Source organism: Manis javanica, chromosome 4 (genome assembly GCF_040802235.1).
Source record: "Manis javanica isolate MJ-LG chromosome 4, MJ_LKY, whole genome shotgun sequence".
NCBI classification, from domain to species: domain Eukaryota; kingdom Metazoa; phylum Chordata; class Mammalia; order Pholidota; family Manidae; genus Manis; species Manis javanica.
Genome location: NC_133159.1, coordinates 161534313 through 161562246, shown reverse-complemented (window position 1 = coordinate 161562246; position 27934 = coordinate 161534313). Strand labels below are relative to the sequence as shown.

The 27934-nt window shown below is 41.5% G+C and overlaps 1 protein-coding gene and 1 long non-coding RNA gene across 14 annotated transcripts; one reads left to right on the top strand and one right to left on the bottom strand.

The window, feature by feature from the left end:
- Positions 1-70: 70 nt before the first annotated feature.
- Positions 71-2944, bottom strand: LOC118972637 (uncharacterized). The gene is made up of 2 exons (XR_005061693.2): positions 2829-2944; positions 71-2681 (listed from the first exon to the last, which is right to left on the bottom strand). It is a non-coding gene; the product is annotated as an uncharacterized lncRNA (long non-coding RNA).
- Positions 2563-27846, top strand: EZH1 (enhancer of zeste 1 polycomb repressive complex 2 subunit). Of its 13 annotated transcripts, none has more exons than XM_073235616.1 (23): positions 2608-2700; positions 4298-4370; positions 7025-7109; positions 9469-9560; positions 10132-10259; positions 10388-10516; positions 11390-11509; positions 12607-12727; positions 13737-13913; positions 14843-14945; positions 15403-15566; positions 15949-16040; positions 18634-18814; positions 19094-19290; positions 20657-20748; positions 21255-21295; positions 21781-21906; positions 22893-23071; positions 23578-23673; positions 24092-24173; positions 24639-24719; positions 25122-25206; positions 25489-27846. In XM_073235616.1, the coding sequence occupies exons 5-23, from the start codon at positions 10143-10145 to the stop codon at positions 25547-25549; spliced, it is 2244 nt and encodes a 747-aa protein (XP_073091717.1). In that variant the 5' UTR covers positions 2608-2700; positions 4298-4370; positions 7025-7109; positions 9469-9560; positions 10132-10142; the 3' UTR covers positions 25550-27846. The 13 variants fall into 13 exon arrangements, with proteins under 13 accessions (XP_073091721.1, XP_073091718.1, XP_073091723.1 ...); XM_073235618.1 differs by having other exon boundaries at positions 2675-2788; positions 9517-9560; XM_017643743.3 differs by having other exon boundaries at positions 2675-2788; positions 10388-10489.
- The last annotated feature ends 88 nt before the right edge of the window (positions 27847-27934 follow it).

Below are 27934 nucleotides of genomic sequence, written 5' to 3'. Positions count from 1 at the left end.
AGTATACTAGTGTTGCTGGACTCTCAGCCAACCCCAGGAGAACGGCTGCCAAGGCAAATTAGGCATCAGGTTTCAGAAATTAAACACATAATTTTATTTTTCTACACTATGGAACTTTCAGAAAAAGAACCAGCTTTATTAGGCTACTCAGCACACTTTGTCCAGTTTCTTTTAGCCCTAGAGGCCTCCAATGTAAGAGCAAGATGAGCAACTGGCAGCCAGGAGTGACACAGTCATTCTTTTCTCCTGTTAACTGCCTGGGGATAGGGCTGGGAGGAGTGGGGCAGGGGTGATGGTTCTATTTTTCAAAGGTCCAGTTGCTGGCACTTGCCAATGGCTTTTCTGCGAATTTATAGGACAAAGACCCGAAGGGTTGGAAAAGAAAAAATTGTAGAGAAAGAGCTGGCCAAACAAAGATTGGCTGATAGTGTCTCATGGACCACAGTCAGCTAAGAAAGAGCCTGGTCTCAGGAGAAACTCCCATCACAATGAGGAACCAATTGACAAATTTTCCCCAGGAACTTCACCCTTATTGGTGATGTGGAAAGTTGTTTTTATAATCCTCCAGTGAACAGGATTATTAAACCCTGGGTTTAGTCCTAAGCCAAGTACGGTGGTGGATATGAAAGAGGTGTCCAGCGTGGCAGTGAGTGTGATGTGGTACTGGCACTGAAACACCTGGTGATCCAAGGGGGCTTGGAAGCCTTACTGAGGAGGTGGAACTTGAGCTGAGCTTCACACGCTGATGTACATCTTTGACATAACCCCCCTCACCTTCTTTCCTTTCCACTTCAAAATATTTCTATAACCAAATTTTGTTATTGCAAAATTTCTTGGTATGTCTCCTGTTGTCACTTGGCAAGCCCTCCTGAAGCAATGTTGTCCACTCCCATGATGTTAATTGCCAATAAAAAGGTGACGGTTCCCAAATCCCTCTGTAGTCTCAGTTCTGACATTCAGGCCTTTGGAACATCTCTCCTTAGAGAGCTCACTTTTTTTTTAAGCTGTTTCCCTCTCCTCTTTTTTAACCCGCATTCTTTGTTCCAACAATTATTTGTGTAGTATAATGGTTCTCAAGCTTGATTACACAGTGGAGTCACCTAGGATGCTCTTAGAATTCTTGCAGCCCAAGCAATACCCTAAGACCAATTAATCAGACTCTCTGGAGGTAGGAAGCAGGCACTGGTAGTTATGAAAGCTCCCCAGGTGATTTAAATGTCAGCCAAATTTGAGAACCACTGATCCAGAAGGCAATGAGAATGGAAATGAACATCACTGTAAATTGTCAAGGATGAAGGAATAGTTGCCTTAATTTGGTAGTTAATTGGATAGCAGCAAGAGAAAAACAGCAAAGTCAAAGTTTCTGATATAAGGAAAAGAATACTAAATCTGGAATCCAGACACCTGAATTTAAGACCTGACAAAGCAAGTTTTTATCTGTATAAGGCAAGCCTTTCAACTCCTTTATGCCAGAATAGCCTTGTGTGTAAAATTGTAATCCTCCCTCAGTTATTATATGAAAAAATAAACACTATAGGCTCTTGTAATTACACGTTTTGAGACAAAGTCAAGGTAATGTTATTTTTGTATTTTATATTTTAATTACTTAACTTTGTATGTTGAAATAACTTAAGATTTATAGAAGCATTGCAGATGGCAGAGTTCCTGAATACTCTCAACCAACTTCCTCAAATAAGGTACAATTGCCAAAAGCAGGACTCACAACTGATGAAGTACTGCTAACTAATCTACAGACCTTATTCCAATTTCATCAATTATCCCACCAGTGTCCTTTTTCTGGACCACGATTCAATCCAAGATCACACATTACATTTAGTTGCCATGTGCCATCAGTCTCCTCCAATCTGGGACAGTTCACCCTTCATCTTTCATGCCCTTGACATTTTTGAAGATACTGATCAATTATTTTGTAGATTTCCTCTTATTTTGGATTTGCTTGAAGCTTCCTCATGATTAAATTCAGCCTATGCATTTCTCAAGAATACTATGGAAGTGATTTTGTGCTCTTCTCATTGGAGCCTATTTAGAGGTACCTAGTATCTCTCATCACTAGTGATGTTAACTCTGATCACTTGGTTAAGATGATGTCCGCCAGATTTTTCTCCTGCAGTTACTATTTTTCCACTTGTAACATATAGGTATTTTGTGAGGAGATATTTTGATAAAAGGCTATTAATTTGAATCTAAGTGGCTGTGACAGCTTTTAACAGAAATAGGGAAGTTGGGTGTAAATAAATCAGAATAATTTAGAGTCTACAGACGGGTGTTTGGAAGTATTGGTAGGTGTGAGGGATCAGTATGAAGCGGTTCCAGGTTGGTTTCAAATGCTCGAGTGAGATATGGCTTGTCACCAGCATGTGGGCACGGTGCAACCGCTGGGTAAGATCTTTAAGAAGGTATCAGTGGCTCCGGGACGTTCCCCAAGGACATCCGGTTTCCTGACAGAGCCGCCTTGAAAATCGTCGGACTCCGACTACACCTTCTCAGACTCCCGAGTACAGGGTATTAGTGCCACCGGACAGAAGTGCGAAGATGGGAGCCAGGTGGTCCGACTCGCGGGGGCGCGGACGTCGCAGGGCGCAGGCGCCGGGCGAAGGCACGGGGCGGAGCCGCGGCGCGGGGGCGGAGCCGCGGCGCGCAGGCGTCCTAGCGGCGGGTCCCTGCGGCTCGGGATGGAGGGTGAGTGAGTAAACAAGCCCGGGCCGGGCGGTGGGGCCGGGCCTCGGCACCTCGCCACCCGGGGCCGGAGAAAGGGAAAGGCGAAGAGGTCAGAGAATTGGGAGGAAGCGGAGGGGCTCACTGCCTACCTGGCCGGGGATAGCGGGGCGCCCCTCCCCGTTCCAGGGCTGGGGGTAAAGGGGCGACCAGGCGAAGAGCCCCCGGCGAGGACTGCGTCTGGGGCGGGGAGGGCGGCGTATCCGGGAGGAGGAGCGGCGGGGGCGGGCCCGGGCCCGGGACTCCCGTTGGATGGGCGGGGAGGGCCGGTGGGCGGGAGCCCGAGCACGGAGAGGGCGCGGTGGGCGGCGGCACCTGCTGGGGGCCCCCCGAGAGGTGGACTCCCAGGGACCTGGGGCTGTGACTGGGAGGGCCAGCCCCGGAGGTTCAGCTTGCGGTGACTTCGGGAGGTGTTGAGGAAGGGGTGGCGGTAAAAACAGGGCTGGGAGGAGGGTGAAACGAGCGGGGTTCCTGAGGCGCAAAATGTAAGGGGGCGCTCACTCTAAGGGTCGCGCGGGTGCCCAGCGTCCGCTACGGTTTTGCGCGCAGGGCGGGCGCCTCGCTCGCCTCACCTCAGTCCCGGCCCCGAGTGAGAAAGAGGCTGCTGCTCTCCAGATTTGGTCTAGCGCCAAACCCTTGCCCACCCCAGAATTCTCCTGAGGATTAAATGATAGAAGTGAAAGCGCCTTGAAGCAAAGGCAAGGTGTTTTGGGGACTTGCCTGCTAGGAAAGTGGGACAAACTTATTTTGGTACAGAGTGACTCGTGAGAAATTGTTTCGGGGATGTGGGTGGTAGGGATGTGGAAAGATGTTAGTGCCGCGGGTGGAATATCGAGAGTGGGCTTTTGCTAAGTACCCTTGGCATCGAGCCTGGTGCTGGAGGGGTGAGGATGAGGGAAAAGAGCCGAGAATAGACCAACAGGTTGTGTGTGCGCGAGCCCGGCGTTCAAAGGGTGGGTCTCTTTCTCCACGTTTGCTGCCATCACGTCTTTGAAGAGCACTGCCCTCCTCCACACACACATCAGTGCTTTTAAGGGTAGAAAACTGGCACTGAATGAAGTTTCCAGCCCCAGAAGGTGCTAAATTCAATCAGAGGTTTCAGTGAAGCTTGTCTATTTTAAGCCTTGGAATGCCCAGGGCTGGGATGGTGTTGAGGTGGGTGTTAAGAGATAAGTCTTTTTTTCAAAACTTAAACACATTTATAGTGGAGGAAAGGACCATGTATAAAAATGTAATATTATTTTTGTCAAGGTTTATGCTGCATGTATCACAGTATGAATTAAATCTTCCAGGCAGGAATGTTTTATTCACTCATGTACCTTAAGCACCTACAACAGTGCTGGGCACACAGTGGGTGCTTGATGCATACTTGGAATAAATAAATAATGGGCAAGGTCATAGCTTTCTGGGAGTGGGGAGATCTGGATCTTGTTCCTGCCACTGACTGGCAAGTAGTGTAGACTAATCATGGAACTTGATACTAAGACCCAACTTTAAAACTTCCTGAGGTGGAAATGACCAAGTCTTCATTATGGTGTTACTTTAATTCCCATTGAAACAGCACTACCATAAGAAGCCCAGGATTTAAAAAATGAAACTTTACTCCCAACTAGACTTCTGTGAAAATGGAAGAGGTGAGAAAATGTAGTCAAACTTGTTTCTCTTACACTTACTTGCCTTTGAATTAGTGTGCTTTTTTAAAAGTATTAAAAATAGTAATGTCTAATTCTTGATATCCGAAATCTGGCTTTCTTAGTCCTGTGGGGAACATTTCCTGCCCTTGATTTGTGCCTTACATGACGCACATTTCAATAATATGTCTTTTACCTTTCTTGGACTAGGTTTAAAAAGTTTCTACTTTGTTGACTAGCAACTTCCCAAAAAAGTTTGAGGCAGCAAAACAAAACACATTGCATAGGGTAGTTAAACTAAAGAGAAAACTGAAGATAATTATGCTAGTTAGATTAGGATTGAGGAGGAGGGTTTAAAATGGAAAAACTGCTCTTGGAGATACTTCCATTCCAGAAAGTCCCAGGGTTTTTTTCTTTCTTTCTTTCTTTTTTTAAATTTGTCCAAACCGTGAACTGGGCTCCTTCCTTTCTCTTTAGTCTATTAGCCTTGTCAGTTGGGACCTAAGTGCACCAGACCTTTAAGTTATGAATTGTTTAATAGGTAGAGTTTAGTGTCTCTGGTGTGTTGCCCACCTGCCCTAATACTTTGATTCAGAATGTTAAAACACGTCTTGTTTTTATTGAACGATAATGAGCAGTCACTAAATATTAAGCTTTGTGCTAGTGTAGTACAGAAGTAGCCAAGACAGGGCTCTAGCCTGTTAGAAGATTGCATTAACTCTTGGATACCAGCATTATACATCCTAAGAGCAAGCGTTTTCCTTTGGGTCTCATGAAAACAAATCCTGCTCTGTTCTCACCATTGTCTGCAGTGCAGGTAACCTGATTCTTTTAATAAAGCAACACAAAAAAATATTAATGCTATAATTTTATCTTAAATAACTCAAGGTCATAGCTTTCTGGTGGTAAGGTTCTTTCTATGTATAGTGCCCAGGAGTTCAAACTAATAAATGTAACTACCTTGGAGAACTGGGAGGGTATAACTAATGATGTGTTTAATAGATCCTAGTTGAAGGATCTATCAGGCTGTGTATCTAGCCACATAATTGATTTTAATGGGTGTATCGATAAAATTGGTCATCACCAGAATGACTCAACTGTGAGCTCTTTGCAGAGATTTGTATTTCAACTCCACCATGAACTGAAAAGGAAAGAATGAGATTGGAAATTTTAAAAATGTACTACACTGCCTGCCTCTAAAGACTTCCCTAGCCTGCTGGTTATCAAAATTATTTGTTATAAAAGAGGAAGTAGTAGAGTCATTGAACTTGCTCCTAAGAGAAGCTATTTCTGCAAAGGGGCACCTTTAAGTGGATGAAAAAACTTAATAGTTTGGGATTTTTATATTGTGATCTTAATCTCTCAAAGTTTAAGAATAGTGTTCCTTAAATGGGGATAAAATTAATTTTCTAGAGACTTTTACATATTTTATAATTTTTTATAGTTAATGGACCTATCCCCAAACATTTCAATGATATTTTCCCATTTCTAACTACTTGACAGACTGCATTCAAGTTTTAGTCTTTGAAGCAACTCGAGATCCAGTTTTCTTGGGAAGGAGTTCCAAGTTTTTATAGCTTTGTTTTCCTGTAGGGATTGGACATGTAAATAAGGTAGTTCTAATTTCCAGTTTCAATCTTTTTTAAAAATAAACTTTTTTTATGAACAGTTTTAGATTTACAAACAAAAAATTATAGAGATAGTACAGCAAACCCACATCCAGTTTCCCCTTATTAACTATCTTACATTAGTATACATGTAACTTTTTTTTTAGTTGCTGTTGTGTTTGTTTTTTGCTTTTTGGTATCATTAATATACAATTACATGAACAACATTGTGGCCACTAGATTCCCCCCATTATCAAGTCCCTACCACATACCCCACTACAGTCAGTATTCATCAGCGCAGTAAGATGCCACAGTCACCACCTGTCTTCTCTGTGCTACGTTTAACATTTTTTATAGTTAAAGGATCATATTGATCATTCTGTTACTCATTCTGAAGTTGCTTGAGTTTTAAAAGGTCAAATTACCTGCATACTTTTAATAGTAAAAGTTTCTAGGAAATACTGGATTGATCTATCATCAAAAAAGACTTATTTTTCATCAGCTTTATTGAGGTAAAAATTTACATACAATAAACATCACTTTACGAGTACAGTTCAGTGAGTTTTCATGAAAGTTCAAAGTCATATAACCATCACCACAACCAAGGATTAGAACATTTTCATCATCCCCAAAGTTCTTTTATGCTCCTTCATTTAATCTCTTTCCCTCTGACAGCTAATGATATACTTTCTGCCATTGAGGATTTGCCGTTTCTAGACTCATTTTAGTAGAATGTCTTATAGTTGTAGTTTTTGTGTATGACTTCTCTTACTTAGCTTAATGGTTTTGAGATACAGTGTACATGTATAGGAACAGTTCATTCTTTTTTATTGCTGAATAGTATTACATTGCATGTAAGTACTGCATTTTGTATCCATTTAACAATCTACATTTATATTGTTTCCACTTTTTGGCTACGATGATTAAAGATTTTATTAACATTTGTGTAGAGGTCTTTGTGGGAACATGTGTTTTCATTTCTTGTGGGTGAATAATTAGAAATTGTATGCCAGATTGTATGATAAGCATATATTTAACTTTATTTTTTAGAAAACTGGCACACTGTTTTCCTAAGTGACATTCCCACCAGCAGTGTATGAAGATTCCAGTTGCTCCACATCTTCACCAAAAATTGGTATTATCAATCTTTTTGATTTTAACATTCTGGTGGGTGTGTAACAGTATGTCATTGTGGTTTTAGTTTGCATTTCCCTAATGGCATTGAGTATCTCTTATGCTTATTTGCCATTCCTATATCTTTTTTGGTGAAGATATATCTGTTCATATTTTTCCCCGCTTTTATTGGGTTATCTTACTATTGAATTATAGGAATTATTTATATAAAGACTTACTTTTAAATTTTCTGACCAAAGCAGCATATGTCATGGAGTTAATTCAGTGTGTAAGTGAGAATAATGAAAAGCTTAGTACTTATAGAATGCTGTTTTGCATGTGTAAATAACTAAAAAATAGATTTAGTAGAAATATAAAGTATCTTGTGTGTGCCACTCCTTTTGCCCAAGATAAATGAACGCATTTCTGCAAATCTGTTCCAGTGAATGCTGAATTTTTTGTTTGCTTCTTTTTTTAAATCTTTGAAGTGATAGTTGTTGGTTAGTGTCCAGATGCTACGAGAACCTGCCTTATAGCTGTGTTTCAGGTGTTTATTATAATCATACCTGTCTGTTCCAAATAGTGTGTCTCATCTGCCTCATACAATGTGGAGACTAACTGCCAAATAAACTTTTAGAAACATTGAAGACCCATTAAAAAGCCAACTGAAGTAAATATTGGCTCATGGTCACATGATCACTGTAATTATAAAAGGGGGAAGTGTGGCTTATTTTACATCATAATTGGTTAAAACTCAATGGCATTTTTGTGTATATGTATATACTCCTCTGCCTAAATAAAGCCCTTAAGTAAAATTAGAAATGATGCCATTAATTATTGGAGTGTTGTGGTGTGTTTACATCGTCTCTTTTGACAGACGGTGGGAGATCACATTTCAGTTATAATGCCTTTTGTTAATAAAAATATTGATACTTTTCTGCAGCTCTCTTCTCTGAGAAATCTATGCACATACACCCCCTAGCAGCTGTGGATTATGTTATTTTCCATTACTTGAACTCCAGTTTTAAATAGAGGGAACAACCTGCCCTAAGCTTACTATATCAAAAAGGGAAATGATTTTCAAAAGTAATGGGAGAGGGGTTGAGTTCAAAATCATTTTTTTGGGAGGTTATGTTATCTCACTGAATTGTAATCTAAAACATGTGGGTCGTTTGGGTCTTAATCAGGGTAACCTAAGGTTTCTTAGGCAGACCGTTGTCCCCTACATTTGAACCGTTTTTTATTTCCTGGAGCAGACTATTATTAAAACTTGTTCAAGGAAGAAATTATATGAGCAACTATTTAATATTACATGTGAGTGTGGTGTATGTTCTTAAATAGTTTTATCATTCAAAAAATGAGTCCCTATTTTAGCCCCATTCCATAGAGGAATGAGAAGTATTTACAAGATGTAGGGGAAGAGAGAGGGTGCAATTCATAGGGAAGAAATTCAGGTCAGCCTAATTTTTTTACCCTGCACCCTAACACTCTGGGACTCAAATTCTGAGATTATGTCGTGGTTGTTTCATTACCTTCCCTGAGAGAATATTTAACTCACAGGGAATTCTGTTTTTTGAGTTTGAATCACTTGAGTTAACAGTAAATGCAGTGAGTCTCTCTACTTCTTTGTTATTCCTTCCTTCTTTTATTTATTCTTTAAATTTAACATAGGATTACGCCAATCCTTTTGGTTCTTCAAAGGGAACATTCAAATAAATTCTTTTAAAGTCCACATCCAATGAAATATTATAATCGTGATCTGATTATGGCAGAGTTTGACAGTGGATTTAAGTTAGTTATTCTCTTGTTTGTCTTACGGGGAGAGACTGGTAATTTAAAAATGGTCCTTCAGAAGAAATATGATATTCAACTCCAAAGGAAAAAAATGTTTTTCAGAAATTAAAAAAAGACCTAAAACTTTAGTTTTTGTTTCAAATTTTGGCTCCTCGTAATGCTTTCAGAAATTTAAACTGTTAGATGAAATGACTAGAACTAGTTCTCTAGGAAATCTGAGTAGTTAATACAGAGTAAAAACATAATCATGTAGGTTTTCTTGAACTTTTACATGTATGTAATATTTGTTCTTTCTCTAAAACAGTTGATGGGCCTGCTGGCTGAGCCTAGAAATTGGTTCTGTAAAGCAAAAAAGCAGACTCGGTTAATTGTGAGAATATATTTGTACACACGACTGGAAGGATATAATTTAATAAAATAAAGGCCCCTTCCCAAATAGCTTCAAGTATTAGGACCTAACTTACATGCAGAAATAGTGATAGCAGAGACCTCAAAGGATATAGTTCTGGGGGAGCATTCTACTGAGGGTATCAGGGTCTAAATGTGCTCCGCTGACTTAAAACCCCTACCTTTGCTCTTTTGAAAAGCTGAACATTTGTTTTGCCTTTGTGTCCTGCCATTCCTCCAAAGAACAGAAGGCATAATATAAAACGTGATACCTCTCCTTGCATTCTATGAGGTAGGTAGAGTGTGTTACAACATGTACCTCTTTAAATTTTGAATTTAATTCAAACACACACGTAATAGAGTGGTTTACAATGTTATATATTTTCATGTGTCTTGCTGTTGACTTGGAAATGATTATGCTGTTGGCATATCCAGCCTTTATTGCTAGGCATGTGGTAGATTGAGACAATTTGGCAAGTATGGTTCTGTAGTGTGGGTGGATCTTTCCATGAAGCTCTTTCATACTAACTTGGTTCCTGCTCAACATTTCTCTTAATCAAGGTATTGTGTAGGCTTCAAAATTTCCAAGTAATCCATGTTCCCAAGTATCTGCAAGAGAACTTGAGTGCTAAATTAAAAACAAAGTACCACAAATGGATGAGACCAAGCTTTTTCATAATCAGACCAGGAATTGCTGATGTAAAATCTTTTTTTGACTATTTTTTATGAAACTCATAGATTTGGGTTCTTTAAACTTAAGTTTTTATGAGCAAATATAATAGGAATGAAAGTATAACTATGTTTGAGTTTGCATAAGGCTTCATTTCCAGGCAGTAAAAGGCTATTTCTCATCTTTCTCTTAGATTACAGCAAAATGGATATACCAAATCCCCCAACTTCCAAATGTATCACTTACTGGAAAAGAAAAGTTAAATCTGAGTACATGCGACTTCGACAACTTAAACGGCTACAGGCAAATATGGGTGCAAAGGTAAAACATAATTCCCAGGTGAAAGTTTATATATATATTGATATAGAAAAGGTATGTGTTGGAGGGTTGGGCTTTTTTTTTTTTCTCCTCCCTTGAAATCCTAACAGTTTTTACCTTGGCTTTGCTAGGCTCTGTATGTAGCAAATTTTGCAAAGGTTCAAGAAAAAACCCAGATCCTCAATGAAGAATGGAAGAAGCTTCGTGTCCAACCTGTACAGTTGATGAAGCCTGTGAGTGGGCATCCTTTTCTCAAAAAGGTACTTCCAGGTGTCTAAGCTCAGCCTTCCTCTTTTTCTTAGACTTTCAGTTTTTTTTTTTCATTCTGTATTTATGACTCATTAAAAAATAAGGAAGGATAATGAATACAGATACTATAGTCAACTTTGAATAAGTAAAATGTTAAATCTGTAGCTTAAAGAATGACTTTTTTGCCTACTGTTCTCCTCAGTTAATTATGAAATTAGGCATTTTTCATAGAAAACAAGACAGTTACTGTCTCCTTTCCTGGGTTCTGTGTTTAACCTTCAAAACAACCTTTTTTGTGCCTTGTTTGGCACCTCAGGTATTTTGAAATTCGAAAAGGAATGCCCTGGATAAGGGACAGGAGCATATTGAGCAAAAGACTATCTCTTACTGTTAATTTTTAAATCACTCTAGTATCTTAAAGAGATAATATTTTTAAAACATAAAAAGCAGAATGTGACTCTAATTTCTGTACTGCTTTGCTTCCCCCTGTACTGTCCCCATCACCTCTGCAGCTAAGTTGATGCCCACTATTTTAGGCTTTAGTTCTTCTGGAAAACTTTCTCATTTTCCTCCTCATCTTTTAGGACTTTCAGAGGTTGTGTACTACCCAAGGAAACCAACAGTTTTAGATTGACATAGACATCAGTTGAGTGTCGGAGGCACTGTGCTGGACTCTGTAGAATAAGTGAATAAGAGACAGTTCTTGCTTTCCACAGGTTTTGAGTTGAGTAGTTCCTTTTAGGAGCTTATTATTCTAAAACCTTTATCTTATTAATTTGCAAGAATTAGAAGGCTTGTTTTGGGATCGTTTTGGAAAGAAACTGTAATTCTCTCTTGGGTTGTATGCTTGCCTTTCCCTCTCCATGTCATTGCTTGTATTTCAGTGTACCATAGAAAGCATTTTCCCGGGATTTTCAAGCCAACATATGTTAATGAGGTCTCTGAACACAGTTGCATTGGTTCCTATCATGTATTCCTGGTCCCCTCTCCAGCAAAACTTTATGGTATGTATTGAAAACACTGTGGTGATTGTTTAAGCTGTATGATTTTCCTATGTTGATATGCTGGTGCTCCTCTTACGATAAAGATTTTCAGAGTATACTTAACAAAGCTTGAGCATACAGAGCAGAATGTTTTTGTAATGTATTTACTCTAAAAAATATATATTGCAAGTTGTTCTAACTTACTAGATTTTGTTCTCTATGAAGTGTACATTTGAGTTGATTCTGGTTCTTTTTTGAATCAAGTGAGACTGGGCAAGTTTCCAGTTTTCCCTTACTACATTGGCCCAATTTTGTAACATTATGTGCAGTTAAATAAAAAAAGTCTAAGTCAGACACTTCAAAATTAAGCAGGTTGACAGCTCTCTGCTGATGGAGCAGTCCTTTCTTAATCCCCTAATGACAAGATGCTGTGAAAGCAACTGAGATAACAGAGGCTCACACTTAAACACAACACTTTCATCAGAGCCTTTATTCTGGCTCCTACTATAGCTCATAGTACAGTTGACTTTAGGTTCCCACTGAGTGTGATTGACATTAGTTATAATAATAATTTTCTTATGATTTTGGGAGGCTCATCTTTGTATAATACAATATCTAAAAATTTTACAGTTGCCCATTTCCTGTTATAAATATTCTGGTTATATTGCAGATTATATTCTTGGGAGCTTCCTTTCCATTTATCTGTCTCTACTTATGAGAATTAGAATTAAAAGCTTTTTAGACTGTTGTTTAGGTGATATTCATACCTATTTCAAAATGATGTTTAGTGAATAAAATGAGATAATAGATGGAATCACTTGTGAAAAATAAATGTGTCAAATATTAAGTGTTCATGGAAATGTCATTGTTAGTATCAAGCTAAACATTTGGTAGTTAATATCCTCAAGTAGTTAAGCATTTTTTTTTTTAAGTAGCATTTGCCCCCTTCCATTTGAGAATTTTGTTAGCAAAACAAATGGCCTGTCTTTAAAACTAAGGGCATTTTTAAGAGTAGATTTAAGCAGCAAAAGAAGGCTCAGCAAAGATCAGATCCATAGAGGATCTGTAGAGGATTCATCACATTCATCAAGAATGAATCACATCTAGTTTGATTTCAGGTGGAAGATGAGACGGTTTTGTGCAATATTCCCTACATGGGAGATGAGGTGAAAGAAGAAGATGAGACTTTCATTGAGGAGCTGATCAATAATTACGATGGGAAAGTCCACGGTGAAGAAGGTAATGGTGCTGGGCTCTTTGGGAGAAAACTTTGTTAGATGGCTGCCTCTTTTTTAGTCCATCATCATCTTAACATTTATCTGCTGCCTCATGGTGTATACACTGAATAATATTTTAATGTCATCACATAGCTAAGAGTAAATATTTTATAAAAATGCTCCAGTTACATTCTAAAAGGAATTAGGACGTAAAAGGATTATACAGTAATCAGTGGCTGGAGAGAAAGTTCAGTCATTGTACAAATAAGTTTGGTCTTAGAAGAGTTTTCCATAAATCCATCCAAGACCATTTTGTTCTTCATTTCCCTTTCTTTGAGTATGTCAATGAGTAGAATAACCTCTCTGTCCTACTTCTTTGATCCAGATATCCCCTGGATTTCCCAGAAGTTGATTATATTTTTACTTTCTTAAAAGCAACTCCTTTGAATGTGGTTTTTGTTTTACAAAAGGTTGTCAGTGTGTAAAAAATGGGAAGACGGAAAAAGACTCCCCATGGATTTGCAAACCAGTAACCTCACCTGCTCTTCAGATAGTTGTGGGTGTGATACTGTTGAAATGCATTATTTATCCACAGCGCCCCCTAGTGTTCAAAGACTTTATCCTAAGTTGTATAACCCCATCTGGTATGGTTTTAGGAAAAAAAATGCTCTTTTGATTCAAGAAGTCACTGCTGATCCATCGTCAGCAAAACCAAGTACATTTTCATTTTATAATTCTTTCTCTGTCTCATTTGTATTGTTTGCAAACTTTTGTCAGATTTTGGACAATGCAGGTTGATCTGTGACTAAGAAGTAAAGTACCTCAGTAAGAATAAAGCCTATAACTGAATTTCCCACTCTAGCCAACTGAATTGTTGCGGTTGAAAGAGCCAATCAGATTATTGTAATTCTCTGGGTGTCCATATAAAAATGTAAATATATTTTCTTTCTGGGCCTGAGGAATGAAAACCTTAGGAGGACTCATGGAGTATGAAACAACCACTGCTCACCCATCTAATCTTCATGTTTCAGAGATGATCCCTGGATCTGTCCTGATTAGTGATGCTGTTTTCCTGGAGTTGGTAGATGCTCTGAATCAATACTCAGATGAGGAAGAGGAAGGGCACAATGACACCTCAGATGGAAAGCAAGGTGACAGCAAAGAAGATCTGCCAGTAACAAGAAAGAGAAAACGACATGCTATTGAAGGCAAATAGCACTACTTCCTTATTCCACTTTGAAAGTGACAGGGAAATGGAAGAAGCTAAAACAGAAGGCTTCATTGCTAATTAAAGGCTATTGGTGCTTCTCAGTGGTCCACCCAAAAGGAAGACATGATAACTGACTAATAATTAAGATAGTGGTGACCTAGCTGAAGAAGAAAGTAGACAAATTTAGAGAATAATGTTGTTCATTTCTATTTATAAAAAGTAGTGTGTTTAGAAAACATGGAAATTTGCAAAGAAGAAAATAAAATTACCCTATAATCCTGATACCTAGAAATAACCAGTGTTAATATTTCCTTCTCCACCTAAGAAAATATGTGTGTATATACCTAAAATTAATATATTTTATGTCATATATATATCTCAATTTTTAAAAAGAACATATATAAATCAACATGTTTATATATGTTATATGAAATTGGTGTTATGACAGTTTTATATCGCTTTTTATGTAGTCTTATAAGCATTTTTCCATGTTGTCAATATTTAATTACTAATTAATTTAATGTTTATATCTTACATTATTTAATTATACTAGATGTCCAGGGACATAGTGTCTCTCTTTAGTGATAGCAAAGTTATAATATCAGTCTTAATTCTTCAGTATCAGCATTATGATAGGATTCTTCTATATTCAAGTCTCTCCATGAATACTCCTGTTTGCACTAGATTCTATCTTGGACTGAAGATTTTGTTGTTAATATGTAGATGACTCTGATTTCCTTATTACTGGTAGCCTATTAGATAAGTCTAGGTAGCATTGATCTTCTTTATGTATTCCTAAACAATCAATGGTTAGGTTAACAAAGCAGCTCTCATCAAAATTCTGTGATAAAAGGAAAAACGATCAAATACCTTTGCTTGCTTACTCTGATTACAGCACTCAGGAGCTTTTTGTCATTTCCAATTCAGGCAACAAAAAGAGTTCCAAGAAACAGTTCCCAAATGACATGATCTTCAGTGCAATTGCCTCAATGTTCCCTGAGAATGGTGTCCCAGATGACATGAAGGAGAGGTAGGGAAAGGTCTCCCACTCAGGCCATGTAGGATGTTTGGGCAGAACTTTTATTCAAGCCTATTTTTGGTTAATAAAACATTGCTTATGGTAAGTGCACTGTGATTTCTCCATACTTCCTTGCTACCTCTAATGCCCATTCCCATGTTAAGGGTCACCATTTGCTGGCTTTTGAGTAAGTCTGGGCAGATAATTTTTCAAATTCTGCTAGTCTTCTTGTGAGTTACTCTAGCACCATACTTAACCAAATCTTTCCCTTTCTTTACTTTCAGACATATGCCCAGCCCAGCATAATTACAATGGTGTACCCACTTACACACCATTCTGTCATCAACAAGATCCATCAAAAATACCATCCTCCCTTGGCTGATTGTACCTACATGACTATCAGTATTCAGTCTGTATTTTCCCAGTGGTTCCCTTGGAAGGAACTCTTTATCTCTCTTTTCTTAAATAGGTATCGAGAGCTAACAGAGATGTCAGACCCCAATGCACTTCCCCCTCAATGCACACCCAACATTGATGGCCCCAATGCCAAGTCTGTGCAGCGGGAACAGTCTCTGCACTCCTTCCACACACTTTTTTGCCGGCGCTGCTTCAAATATGACTGCTTCCTCCACCGTGAGTTGGGCTACTCTGAAATGTTCTCTTGTTTTGCATCCCCAGCCACCATTTCCTTCTTTTTATTTTAGTTTATCATACAGAGTTCCTGTCTTCTGATCTGATGATAGTTTTACAGAGGCCAGTTCTATTTTCACTTACTCAGTTTTAGTGCAATATGCTTTGCATGGTCAGATCAGAATAATCAGCATCATAATTGTCCCTGAGGACCTCCTACCTTTGAAAGAATTGTGTTGACATCAGAAATTATTAAATTTTGTGCACCTTGATGGTAGCTGTTTATATCTGAATTCTCCTACAATAGTTCCCTAGTTAAATTCCATTCCTCCCCATCTTATCAAGTGATGAACCATTGGAAACGTGACAGTTTTGTGTTTTCCAGCTTTTCATGCCACTCCTAATGTATATAAACGCAAGAACAAAGAAATCAAGATTGAACCAGAACCCTGTGGTTCAGACTGCTTCCTTTTGCTGGTATGTTCTAAAGCTGTTCTGCCTTTGTTAACTTTGTTGAAAATTGAGCAGGAAGTGGTTCTTGAGCTCTCTGCCCTGGGAACACAAATCAAGTGAGCCAGTATATAGCACTCTGGCAGTCATAAAGTACAAATAAGCCTGACTTTTGCTATTAAGGAGCTCCCAGATACTGAGGCCGTAGGACTTGGAAGTTAGTCTAATGGAATGAGGTTAGAAGAACATTGGAGGCTTTCCTTCTCTAAATGTCATCTATTCAGATTTTAGAGTCTGAAACTGTATTGTTTGAATTGGGGCTGTATGTGCTTGCCTGTGTGTATGTTTGTTACACCATTTTCTTGGCTGTCTTCTTTTAAATGCATGTACACAATTTGCTTTGAAGGTGCTGTGCTGTCTTACTGTGAAGTACTCAACTAGGTGGGCCCTTGCTGATGGACAGACCTTATGCAGTAGCATATATTCTCCTGCATTCATGTGAGGAGGCAGTCCACTGAGAGCTAGGAGAGAATAGGTTCAGTTAGACTTGCCAAAGACACAGTTTTGCTATTTAGACAATATGGTGAGCCTAGGTAAAGAATAAAATGCCTTGATAAAATTTCTGCTACCAATTAAAATAAGGTTAGACAACCAAGTACCTTTGGGACCATCTTTTGTGGCATAATAGAAGGAAAATTGGTAGAGAATTGCCATCGGGTATACATCTGAAAAAGGGGCCACATGTTAAAGCAAAAGAATAAATAAACGTGATCTGATTTATTTTTTCCCTCATATGTATTGACTCCTTCCTATGTGCCAAGTACCATGCTAGCCTTTAACATATATTATCTTATTTTCATGCTCACAACAGCATCCTGAAATGGAAAAACTATAGGTTATAGAAGTTACATATTTTGCCTAAAGCTAGTATGTCAGTGGTGTGACAATGACGAAATTCAAGCTCTGATCTAACTCTATTGTTCATGCTTTTTAAATTACTCCATGTTACATCAATATGCCCAAATTAGTGTAACTTAAAAGGATATTGTCTTTCACAGAGTAGTTACCCTGGGATCCTGCCCATGTATCACAACGATGCTGCCAGTGCCCAAACTGTTTGTGTGTTACAGAAGCATGGTTTTCCTTTATTGCTTTTTAGAAATCAGTACATACTTAAATATAATTCTGGACTCTTCCCCCAAACTTTTTATTAAGAATATTTTCAGTCATGCAAAGAAGCTGAAAGATATCTTCTTTTTGGATTTAGTAAAATTTTGTCCATATTTGCTTTATCTCTGTGTTTGTGTTTGTGTATCTTCTGCTGAGCCACTTAAAATAGTTTGCAGATATTGTGACGTTCATTTGCTGAGTATTTCAGCATCTCCTGAACATACACTCCATTACATAACCACATTATTACAGCTAAGAAAATTAACAAGAATTTCCTATCGCCTACCCATTCCATATTTAGTTTTTCTTAGCTGTCCCCAGAATAGCTAGGTTTTGCTTTCTTTTTAAACCAAGATTTCCAGTCATGAATCCTGTTTGGTTATTGTGTATTTTCAGTCTCTTTTAATCTTAAGTAATGACACCATTAGCAGAGATGTCAGACCCCAATGCACTTTTTTTTTCCTTTTTGAAAAGTCCAGGCTGGTTGTCTTGTAGGGTGTCCCGTATTCTGGATTTGTTGTTTTCTCCTGAAGTTATTTAACTTGTTACTCTGTCCCCATACCCCCTAAGCTAGAATTAGCTCTGGAAGCTTAATGATATTTATGTTAAATGTTTTAAATAAGAATACATTATAAGTGATGCTGCATATGTCACACTTTAGCATAGACCCATAATACTGTGTTCAATTGATTTCAAAACTTCTCTTTTGGAATTTCCTTTAGGGCCTACTAGATATTATCCTGACTATCCTTAGTAATGATAAGCCTTTATCCTTTACATGTAGATTAATTTTCAGAAACTGCTGGAAGCCTTTGGAAACCAAAGTGAATAGATGATCAAGCCAAATGATAGTTATTTGGTCTTAGAAAGAAAAAAGCATAGCTATAAAGTAATGGAACGTATGCTTCCAAATTTAATATATTCACTTGGAGGGAAGTTCCAAAATTAAGTAGTAATATTGTACAAATGCAATATTTCATCATTGAAACAGAAGCAGTGTGGTAGAATCTGAAGAGCAGTATGGCCTGGAGACGAGAAGCCCTGCTTCTTATACCTATTAGCTGTATACTCTCTCCAGGAGGTCCCTTCCTCTCTCTGAACCTAATTTCCTCATCAACAGGAGAATGTGTTCTCAAATTCCAAACAGGTAGCATGCACATGAATTTTAGATAAAACTCACTGGAAATCGGAGATGCATAGATGCACAGACTATATCTTTTTAAAGATTATTTTATAGTACAGCTCTTTCTTGAAAAGGTAGTAGTTGGTAAATTTTAGAATGCTTGTTAAACAGCTTTAATATGGTCAAACATGGTACAGAGCAAAACAAAAAAGTATCATTGCACATAAGCACAGATGCTAAATAATAAATAAGATGGTTTGTGATGATGGATCAATATAGTGACTCTGGGCCTGTTCTTATTTCCTGTCTGTGATGTGTTCATTGCAGGAAGGAGCAAAGGAGTATGCCGTGCTCCACAACCCTCGCTCCAAGTGCTCTGGTCGTCGCCGGCGTAGACACCACATGGTCAGTGCTTCCTGTTCCAATACTTCAGCCTCTGCTGTGTCTGAGACTAAAGAAGGAGACAGTGACAGAGACACAGGCAATGACTGGGCATCCAGTTCTTCAGGTACGATGAACAGAAAATGATCTTTTCTTTCCATGCAAGGACTCTAGTAAATATAGGATCACTGCCAAACACTTAACACTACTACTTTTTCAAAACTGTAAATTGTTTCCACAGGTTCACTTATAAGCAGTAGAGATAGGGAATATATTTGTTCCTGACTATTCTACCTTTTAAAGTAGAGTGAAGTACTTCTGTGTTTGTGCTTCTGTGTTTGTGGCAAGTCACTGATGAGAACTGTATTCCACCTTCTTGTGTTTCTCTTATTTCTTCCTTTCTCAGAGGCCAACTCTCGTTGTCAGACACCCACAAAACAGAAGGCCAGTCCAGCCCCACCTCAGCTCTGTGTAGTGGAAGCACCCTCGGAGCCTGTGGAATGGACTGGGGCTGAAGAATCTCTTTTTCGAGTCTTTCATGGCACCTACTTCAACAACTTCTGTTCAATAGCCAGACTTCTGGGGACGAAGACATGCAAGCAGGTACTGTCTGAAAGGAGCAGGAGCACGCCTGGGCTCTCCTTTCATGTGCTCTGTCAGCCCTTCTGCAAGCTTGTGAGGCTGCCTGTCTGGAGAGAAGTTTTCTGAGGCTCAGTCGCTCATGAGCCTATGCTTCTGAGCCATGAAGTGGATTCCCCAAACACAGGGCCTCCTGCAAATGCCGGGCCTAGCAGTGCTTGAGGATCTGCTCTCCTCCTTGCTGAATTCGCACTTCTGTCGTTAGCCACTATCTAACTCTTCTGGAATGTTTCTGCACTGTTATAGCATTTTTGTTTTTGTTTTCGGTTCCCCCTTTCTTTCTAAGCGTGTACTCCTTGCTTAGAAGGGACTCCCAGGTCTCTCTGGGGCTCTTCTCATCTAGTGTACTCCTGCTTCTGCTTCTGAAGCAGCTGCTCCCACCATCAGTTCCCTCAGTCGCTTTTTTCTCCAAATGTTCTGTCACTAGATTTTCTAATTACTGTCCCCAGTAGCTGTGCCCGGACCTTGCCCTTCTCGCTCGTACCGTCACTAGACTCACAGTCTGAGAGCAACCACCAGAGCTCTGGATGCAGGAAGTGACCACAGTGGGAAGACAGACTGAAGTTCAGGGAGTCCATCGTCAGGGCCAGTCTGTTAAACAAGAAAGGAGCACCAGAGCTTGAGCCGTGCTTGCTTAGCTCTCTAACTTCTGTGGCCTTTTCTTTATGCTGCTTCTACCTAGAACAAGCAATAGAACCATGAATTGAAGTGCCCTTTGCTTTGATTTTTGGAGCTTATACCTAATATCCCTGCACAGGTTCTTAACCTAAAAATCTACAGAACTGTGTGCAAAACAGTTCTTTGTATGTATTTTCCTAAGACGGTTTGTAGTTTTTATGGACTCTCAAGAGGACATATAACCAAAAAGGAGAAGTTAAAAATAAATGCTATAAGGGAAGTCATGTTGAGAGTGAACCTTCCTGAAATGCTGTCCTGCTGAAATAGTCAAGACTCTTACGTTTTTATACCAACAGAGGGAGCTAGTGCCTAGATGGGTGGTACCATCATGTCAAGTCTCAGGCTATTACACAATGTACTCAAAGTTGCTCTTCCTAAGAGATGGATACTGTTGGGAAGAATCATCCTACTCAGGGCTTGGTAGGCAAAGCTGTAGAAGAAAGCTACTAACCAGGAAGATATAACTGTACTCAGTATATCTCCTTTCTCCAGAGCCAAACACCCAGTATCCTGCTCTCTTTCCCTGAAGAGATGCTCAGTCAGGTGTCTGAAAGCTCTCCAGAACCCTCCCAAGCCGAACACCTGCCCAGGTCACTTATCTGATCACCTGGCTCAAGAAGGAGTGACAGGTCTTGTTGGATTTCTCTTCCAGGTCTTTCAGTTTGCAGTCAAAGAATCACTTATCCTGAAGCTGCCGACAGATGAGCTCATGAACCCCTCACAGAAGAAGAAAAGAAAACACAGGCAAGGGTTGGACAAAGAACTGTGTGTGGCTGACCTGTTCCCTCCAGTCTGACCTCCCCTTGGACTTCCCATCTGCCTCCCTCTTTAGCCACTGCCCATTAGTTTGGGATTGTACAACTGAGGGCCAACCTCCTCATAGCCTGGAGGCCTAGGCCTTGGACCAGCCCTTCTCCCATTCCTGGATACTGTGGACCTTGAGATGACTGATTTTCCATTTAAGCTCCTGGCCAGTAAGACACGAGCTGGCTGGCCTCATGGCTCCACCCCGAGGTCATTTCTCCTCCTCATTTACTGCTGTGCCACTTCTCAACTCTGACCAGAGTTATACTTTTTTTCCCCACCTGTGTTGTTTTTAAGTTGCATAATAACAGTGTCTTCTGTTATTATGTGGGGGATATTCCCCAGCCATCAAACTGTAGACCTCAAAGCAGGTCCCATTGTCATTTGCCAAAATATGCTAGTTCCTCAGGGCCATGACCCAGACCCATCCTGTCTCTCTGTTTCAGGTTGTGGGCTGCACATTGTCGGAAAATTCAACTGAAGAAAGGTAGGGGCCCCCCCCCCAGGGCGTTCCTTGGCAGTTGGGCTCAAGGTCCTGCCCTCGGCCATCCTGCTGCCCCACCTGCAGCTGCACTTGACCTTGCACTGCTTCCCCAGACTGCAGATTCCTCAGTAGCAGCTGAGGATAGTTCAGCTTCTCACTAGCTGAGAAGACTTTTGAGGAGTTAAGTTAGAGCGTTGTGGTCTCTAACTTCACAGTGTGCCATCTGCTAGGTTCTAGATTTCATTTACTGTTTAATGTAGACTACCCTGTGGTCCCAGACCATTTCCACTCTCCAGAAAAGCAAATCCCCCCCCTGTAGCTTAGGAACATCCATCATCCATGATTGCTTCCCACTTCAGGTGCTGCATGTGTGTCCCAGGTTATGGTTAGAACACGCTTCCTTTGATTCAAGGCAGTTTGGCATTGGGAGCAAGAGCAGCCAGGGAACATGGGCACAGCAGTGTCCTGGTTTGTCTTTTCTCTCCTAGATAACTCTTCCACACAAGTGTACAACTACCAACCTTGCGACCATCCAGACCGCCCCTGTGACAGCACCTGCCCCTGCATCATGACTCAGAATTTCTGTGAGAAGTTCTGCCAGTGCAACCCAGACTGTAAGAGTTTTGCATTTTCCCCTGTAGTCTACCAAAACAGTCGACCCAGTGCATCCCAGGTTTTTTCCCTTCATGCCCTTTGCTGCTTAATGGCCTTCTCATATTCTCTCTGCTGTGTTTTAAGCATTCTACAGAGGAAACAGGGTACTTTGATCTAAAATAGCCATTTTAAAAACCTTGGGTGTATGATTCTAAAAGCAACAATTACACAGAAATCTGTTGCTTTCCCAACTTTACCTTTCAGGGCAGAACTAAGATGCATGGGAATCTTTTTCCCTAAGGTACACTCACAGCCAGCCTTTCCCAGGTACTGTTTTACGACATATACTGTGTATGTCTATTTTAATTTAATATCAGGTCAGTCTGGATGTCAGCAGAAGTTATGAAGAGGCTAAAAGTGCTTCTCTTTAACTTCTTAGCCTACCGTCCCCTTCCCCACTCAAGGCTGACCACTTTGATGGCAGCCCCAGAGCTTGCAGAACTTGGTGCCTAAGCAGTTGGGCTGGAGCTACCTCCTCGCCCATAGCAGACAGAAGTCTTAGCCACAGCGGGAGGGGTTCTTGTGCTGGGGAGGGCGGGGTGGAGGTGGGTGGCATAGAACGGATGCATTCTGTTCTCAAAATGATTCTTGTTTTGAGGGTGAATATTTACCAGTGAAAAGCACTGATTTCATTTTCTCTGGGGAACTATTCACCACTCTTTCAAATTCCACCAACAAGGGAGAGGGAGAGCATTGTCGGACAATCTCTAGGAAACACATCTCTGTAGTCAAACCTGCTTTTTTACTCTCAGGCATGCATGTTGGGAGGCACTTTATTTTCTCTGGGAAAAACTTGAGTATGTGGTTATTGAGAAGGGAGCTGCTTTCTTCCTTTGCCAAATATCCTTGAAGCCACACTGTTTACTTCTCTACTGTCCCTTGAGTCAAACCTGAGCCCCAGCATTAGCTTGCATCTCTTCCTAACCTTACCTATTGTCCCACCCAGGTCAGAATCGTTTTCCTGGCTGTCGCTGTAAGACCCAGTGCAATACCAAGCAGTGTCCTTGCTATCTGGCAGTGCGGGAGTGTGACCCTGACCTGTGTCTCACCTGTGGGGCCTCAGAGCACTGGGACTGCAAGGTGGTTTCCTGTAAAAACTGCAGCATTCAGCGTGGACTCAAGAAGGTGAGAGCTCTTCTCAGGACTTTCAGCCAGATTATGGAGTGAAAAGACTGAACAGTTCTGAGAAACCTCTTTCTACTGGTTCCTTAGAGAGTTTGTACATGAAAGTGCTTGGTAAATCCTAAAAGACACACTTTTACTGAATAAATAAACATTTCTGTCCCTGTGAGGGATTATAAAAGTGACCCCTGAACTTTCCAGACTAAGAAGAGCAGAGAGTATGGACATGTCATGTTTTTACTTGACACATAGCAGTGAATTCCCATCGATTCAGGTCCAGGAGGTCCCCAAGGCTGGAGGAAGAGGCGTCATGTTGTCTTTCACCCCCTTCCTTTTTTGTTTTTCCTCCTGCAAGAACAGAATGCCTTGGACCTTTTTCTGTTTTCAGATCCTCTTAACAGTTGCTCATTCTTTCCACTCTACTCCCCAACCACACATACGTGCCCATGCAGCCCACACACTTCCTCACGTACGCCCTGTAATCTGAGCTTTGACTCCTTCTTCCCCAGCACCTGTTGCTGGCCCCTTCAGATGTGGCCGGATGGGGCACCTTCATTAAGGAGTCTGTGCAGAAGAACGAATTCATTTCTGAATATTGTGGTGAGGTGAGTGCTATCGGTTTAGACCACATTCTTACCTGGGGAGATACTGATGAGAAACCCTGGTTTTCTGTGTGCCAGACTTCTGCGACTTAATCTCTAAATAACTCAGCTGAATTCTCATGTGACCCCTTGGGGGATCCTATAGACCTATTTGCATTCCTGAAATAAACCCCTTTTCTTCAACTGTTTGGCAACTCAGGCCACACAAGGGGGGTGTGCAGGGTGTGTGCTTCAGCTTTAATACTGGTTAGTCTGGGTGGGGATTGGAATGAAATAACCCGAGCTCTGTCTCTTACAATTCTCATCATCATTGTAAGCCCCTATGTGTGACACTGCCTCCTCCCGGTCTTTTCTAGGACAGGGGACCATGCTCTGAGCAGACTGCCTGATCCCCCTGTTTGTTCCTTGTCTGTCTCTGCAGCTCATCTCTCAGGATGAGGCTGATCGGCGAGGAAAGGTTTATGACAAATACATGTCCAGCTTCCTCTTCAACCTCAACAATGGTATGGCATCTCCTTCTCTCATCCAAAGTCTCAAGTCTTCCTGCCAGGTTTCCCTTGCTGTGTGTGGTCTTGGTTCAGGTCAGCTCCAAATCTTCCACCAGATGCATAGAGCAAGGTGGTGAGATTGAACTCAGAGATACCATGAGTCTCAGTTCACTTGCTTTGGGAGAACCTCCATCTCTGGGTTGTGTTATAATTGGAGCACTGAATGCTTACACCTCAGAAATCTCCCTGCCTGGTAGAGTCTTAATTCCAGCCAAAAAGGGGGACCCACAGGGAGTGCTCTGATGTGAGGCTGCAGTCTAATGCTGCATGCTTTCTCAACTTCTTCTTTTAACACTGAGCTTCAAAATTCCCACTAGAATGTATTGTTTCTGTTACCATTTAATTGATTTTAAATTCAGACTCAAGAAGCTGTGGAAGTGCCTGGTGAGCTAATGGTCTTCCCTGGTTTACTTTATACAGATTTTGTAGTGGATGCTACCCGGAAAGGAAACAAAATTAGATTTGCAAACCATTCAGTGAACCCCAACTGTTATGCTAAAGGTGAGTTCCCAGTGACCTAGGAAGTCGGATAGGGGGTTGGGGATGGATGCTTCACTTACTATTTTTCATAGATGAGGGGTTTTTTGTCCAAAGATCATCATGATTATGTCTGGGATCATTTTGAGCCTCTCTCTCTCTCAGTTTTATAATCTGCTTTTTTCACTGAACACATTATAAAGGTTTTTCCACAAATGTGAACCTTTTAAAGATAGTTCTTTCCTCACGTTACTAGCTAGAATAACATATCTGAAAGCATAGAGGTAACTACTTTCATTGACAACATTCTAGTCCCCCTTCATTTCTATTTTCCCTGGGAATTTGGAGAAAATCAGCCTAGAATCACTACTGAATGTTGCCTTGGAGTTGATGAGGAACTTAGCCTTGGGTTCATCTTACTTGCAGTGGTCATGGTGAATGGGGACCATCGAATCGGGATCTTTGCCAAGAGGGCGATTCAAGCTGGTGAAGAGCTCTTCTTTGATTACAGGTGTGGCAGTCAGAAAAGGTCCTAGGGAGGTGGCCCTGGAGGCAGAAGGGGTGGTTGTTGGAATTGATTGGGGGCCTTAAGGAGAGTGATGTGAATATAGGAGAGGATCTCATGGTGGTCAAGGCTTTTTCTTTGTTCTAGTCTCTGGTGCCTTGCCTCAGAAGGGGAGCATTGTGAACCACTGTTTGGGAGTAGGAGGGGAAGTGAGACAGGAGGGAATTCCATCTTTTCAGTCACAAAAGCCTTCAAAGTAACTTGGTTCCTTCTTGTGCTCTGGGACAGGTACAGCCAAGCTGATGCCCTCAAGTACGTGGGGATTGAGAGGGAGACCGATGTCCTTTAGCCCTCCCGGGCCCCACACCAGCGCTTATGGTAGCGGCACTGTCTTTGCTTCCATGCACACACCACTGCTGCTCAAGTTTCCTGCACTATGTGTCTCCCACACCGAGAAACCCCCCACCCACTTCCTCTGTAGTGAGGCCTCAGCTATGTCCAGTGGGTACAAAACTGTATCAGTGAGAGGGGGGACAGGGGCAGCTAGGGATTGGGCTTCCAGGAGAGAGAGTTGCAGAAGTGGGAGACTGCACCTCAGGCCTCAGAGGAGGAGAGCACAGGCTGGGGGTGGGTGATATATGCTTATTTTCTTTTCAGCTACTTAGGCTGTGGGCCTCAGGAATCAATTGGACAGTTCCTAACAAGCATTAGCCTATAATTCTAACTTTGTAAATCAAGGGTCCTTATGTAACTGGGTTGCCAGCATATCTGTCTGTGATCCTAAGACCTGGGGAGGACAGGCTAAGTGAAGTTCAGTACCTGGAACTTAGGAGTGGTCTGGGTTAATGGAAAGGCTGATGGGCAACACAGACTGAATTCAGAGGGGAGACAGGTCACCTTACTACCTCTTCTCTCCTGCAGAGTTCAGACTGAAAGAGTGTGGCCTCTAAGTATAGCTATTCAACGCTAGGGGAAGGAGAACTAAGTGCCATCCTGCCATAGACAGCGAGTGAGAGCCAGCCTGATGATAGTAGTTGAACTGGTAAGCCTGGGCCCAGCAGGCTGTGAGAAACCTTCTCTCTGCTCTGGAGATGGATGGATAAGTTCTCAGATTCCAGGAGCAGGTGCCAGTGCCCTGTCAGCTTCTTCCAAAGCTGGCTTAATGACTGCAGGCAGGCATTATGCTGCTGCAGAAGAAATGGGGTGTGCCAGGCTGGGTGTGAACATTCTGGTTCCTTGGATATGTAGTTGTTTTTCAGGCCTTTCATCCCCCTCAGAGGCTAGGCCCATGGGGCCACGTTTCTTCTCTCTTCCAGGTATTGGGTATTTGCCTGGACTAAAGAAGGGGAAGGTCAGTGTGACTTTCGTGTCTAAAGCACCTGCTGTTGGGGAGGGAGAATTGACAGTTTGGAGGTGAGGGACTGCCACATTGCACATGTGTAGGGTGGCATCATGCATGCAGTGCAGATGGGCAGAGGGTAGTTGAAGTGTCCAGAAGAAGATGGTCCACCACCTGTGCTAGTCCATGGTGCCATTCTCTCTGGGATTCATGCAGAGCAAAGCACTTTATTTCTTTTAGAAGGTCTGTGGATTGAGGTGGAGTTTGAGCCAAGATCTCTGGGCTCCGTGCCCAAATCCCATTTTAAGGTAGGGGGAAAGAGGGGAACAGGTGAAGATTCTCTCTCAGTTCTGTCTCTCCTGCTGAAGCAGAAGGAGCTACCTTGACACATAAGAACTGAAGGAGAATGGGGCCAACTCTTAAGAGCTGCCCCAGTGTCTGTGGCTGGTGTGCTGAGCTAGCAGGGAATAAGGAGCACTGTGCAACGTAGAAGGATGTGGGCAGGTACAGACTGACCTAGAGAGTATCAGAATAGGGAGCAGGCTTCTCCCTTCTCCCTAGAGAATCAGAGCCTCTCTTCTCCAGTCTGTGCTGACCACTCCCTTCCAACCCCGCTGGCCATCCCATGAAGCAGAGAGTGGGGTTTTTCTGGCCGAGCTGTTGCCTAGGGATTTTGCACACACACACTCACATTCTTGCACTCACCACACTTGTGGGCATGCATGCACTCAGCACTGAGCACAGCCCCAGCCAGCTTCTGACAGAAGCCTCTTCCCACCTGATTGGGCCAGCCCCCACTGTGATTCTGAAACCTACATCTACTTGGGTTTGTATTCACTGGGGACACCCTCTAGCTGGACTGCAGGCTCTGAATTACTCATAAATTATATGGAAAAACCAGAGATAGGCAAAGAAGGAGGAGTTAGGTCTGTCTGAAGTGCCAGGGGCTGGCTATGAGGAATAGGTTGGGAGAAAATTACATCAAGCCTTTGAGAGGCTAGACTGACCCCACCCTTCTGTCAGTGTACAGAATCACTGTGGTCTATCCCCTTCTTCCCCAGTTTCAGACCACTAATACTCCTGTTCCTGCAGCATTCCCATTCTTTTTCCTTGCTAACCCCCACCTTTAATGACGGGTCTCAACCCCTCCCCCCCAAGACATGTAATAATGGATGGAACACAAGGTGGTGGGGACCCAGGGGAGGCTGGTATGTGTGCGGCTTTACTGCCAGTGAATTTCACGCACTTTAAAGTCCTGTGGCTTGTGACCTCTTATCTGAATAAAGTGGTAGAGTTCATTTTGGCAAGTTGTGTACTGTGTGCATTGGAGCTGCAGGGATCCAAAAATGATTGTACAGGGGCTGCTTGAGCTGAAGCTTTAGCACTCTGCTCCCC

Excerpts from the sequence above, each read along its gene's own strand:
- EZH1 (XM_073235622.1), top strand. The coding sequence starts at position 10,143 with ATGGATATACCAAATCCCCCAACTTCCAAATGTATCACTTACTGGAAA. Across the intron at positions 15,567-15,948 it reads ATATGACTGCTTCCTCCACC|CTTTTCATGCCACTCCTAAT; the intron begins GTGAGTTGGGCT and ends TGTGTTTTCCAG. Across the intron at positions 16,041-18,633 it reads CAGACTGCTTCCTTTTGCTG|GAAGGAGCAAAGGAGTATGC; the intron begins GTATGTTCTAAA and ends TGTTCATTGCAG.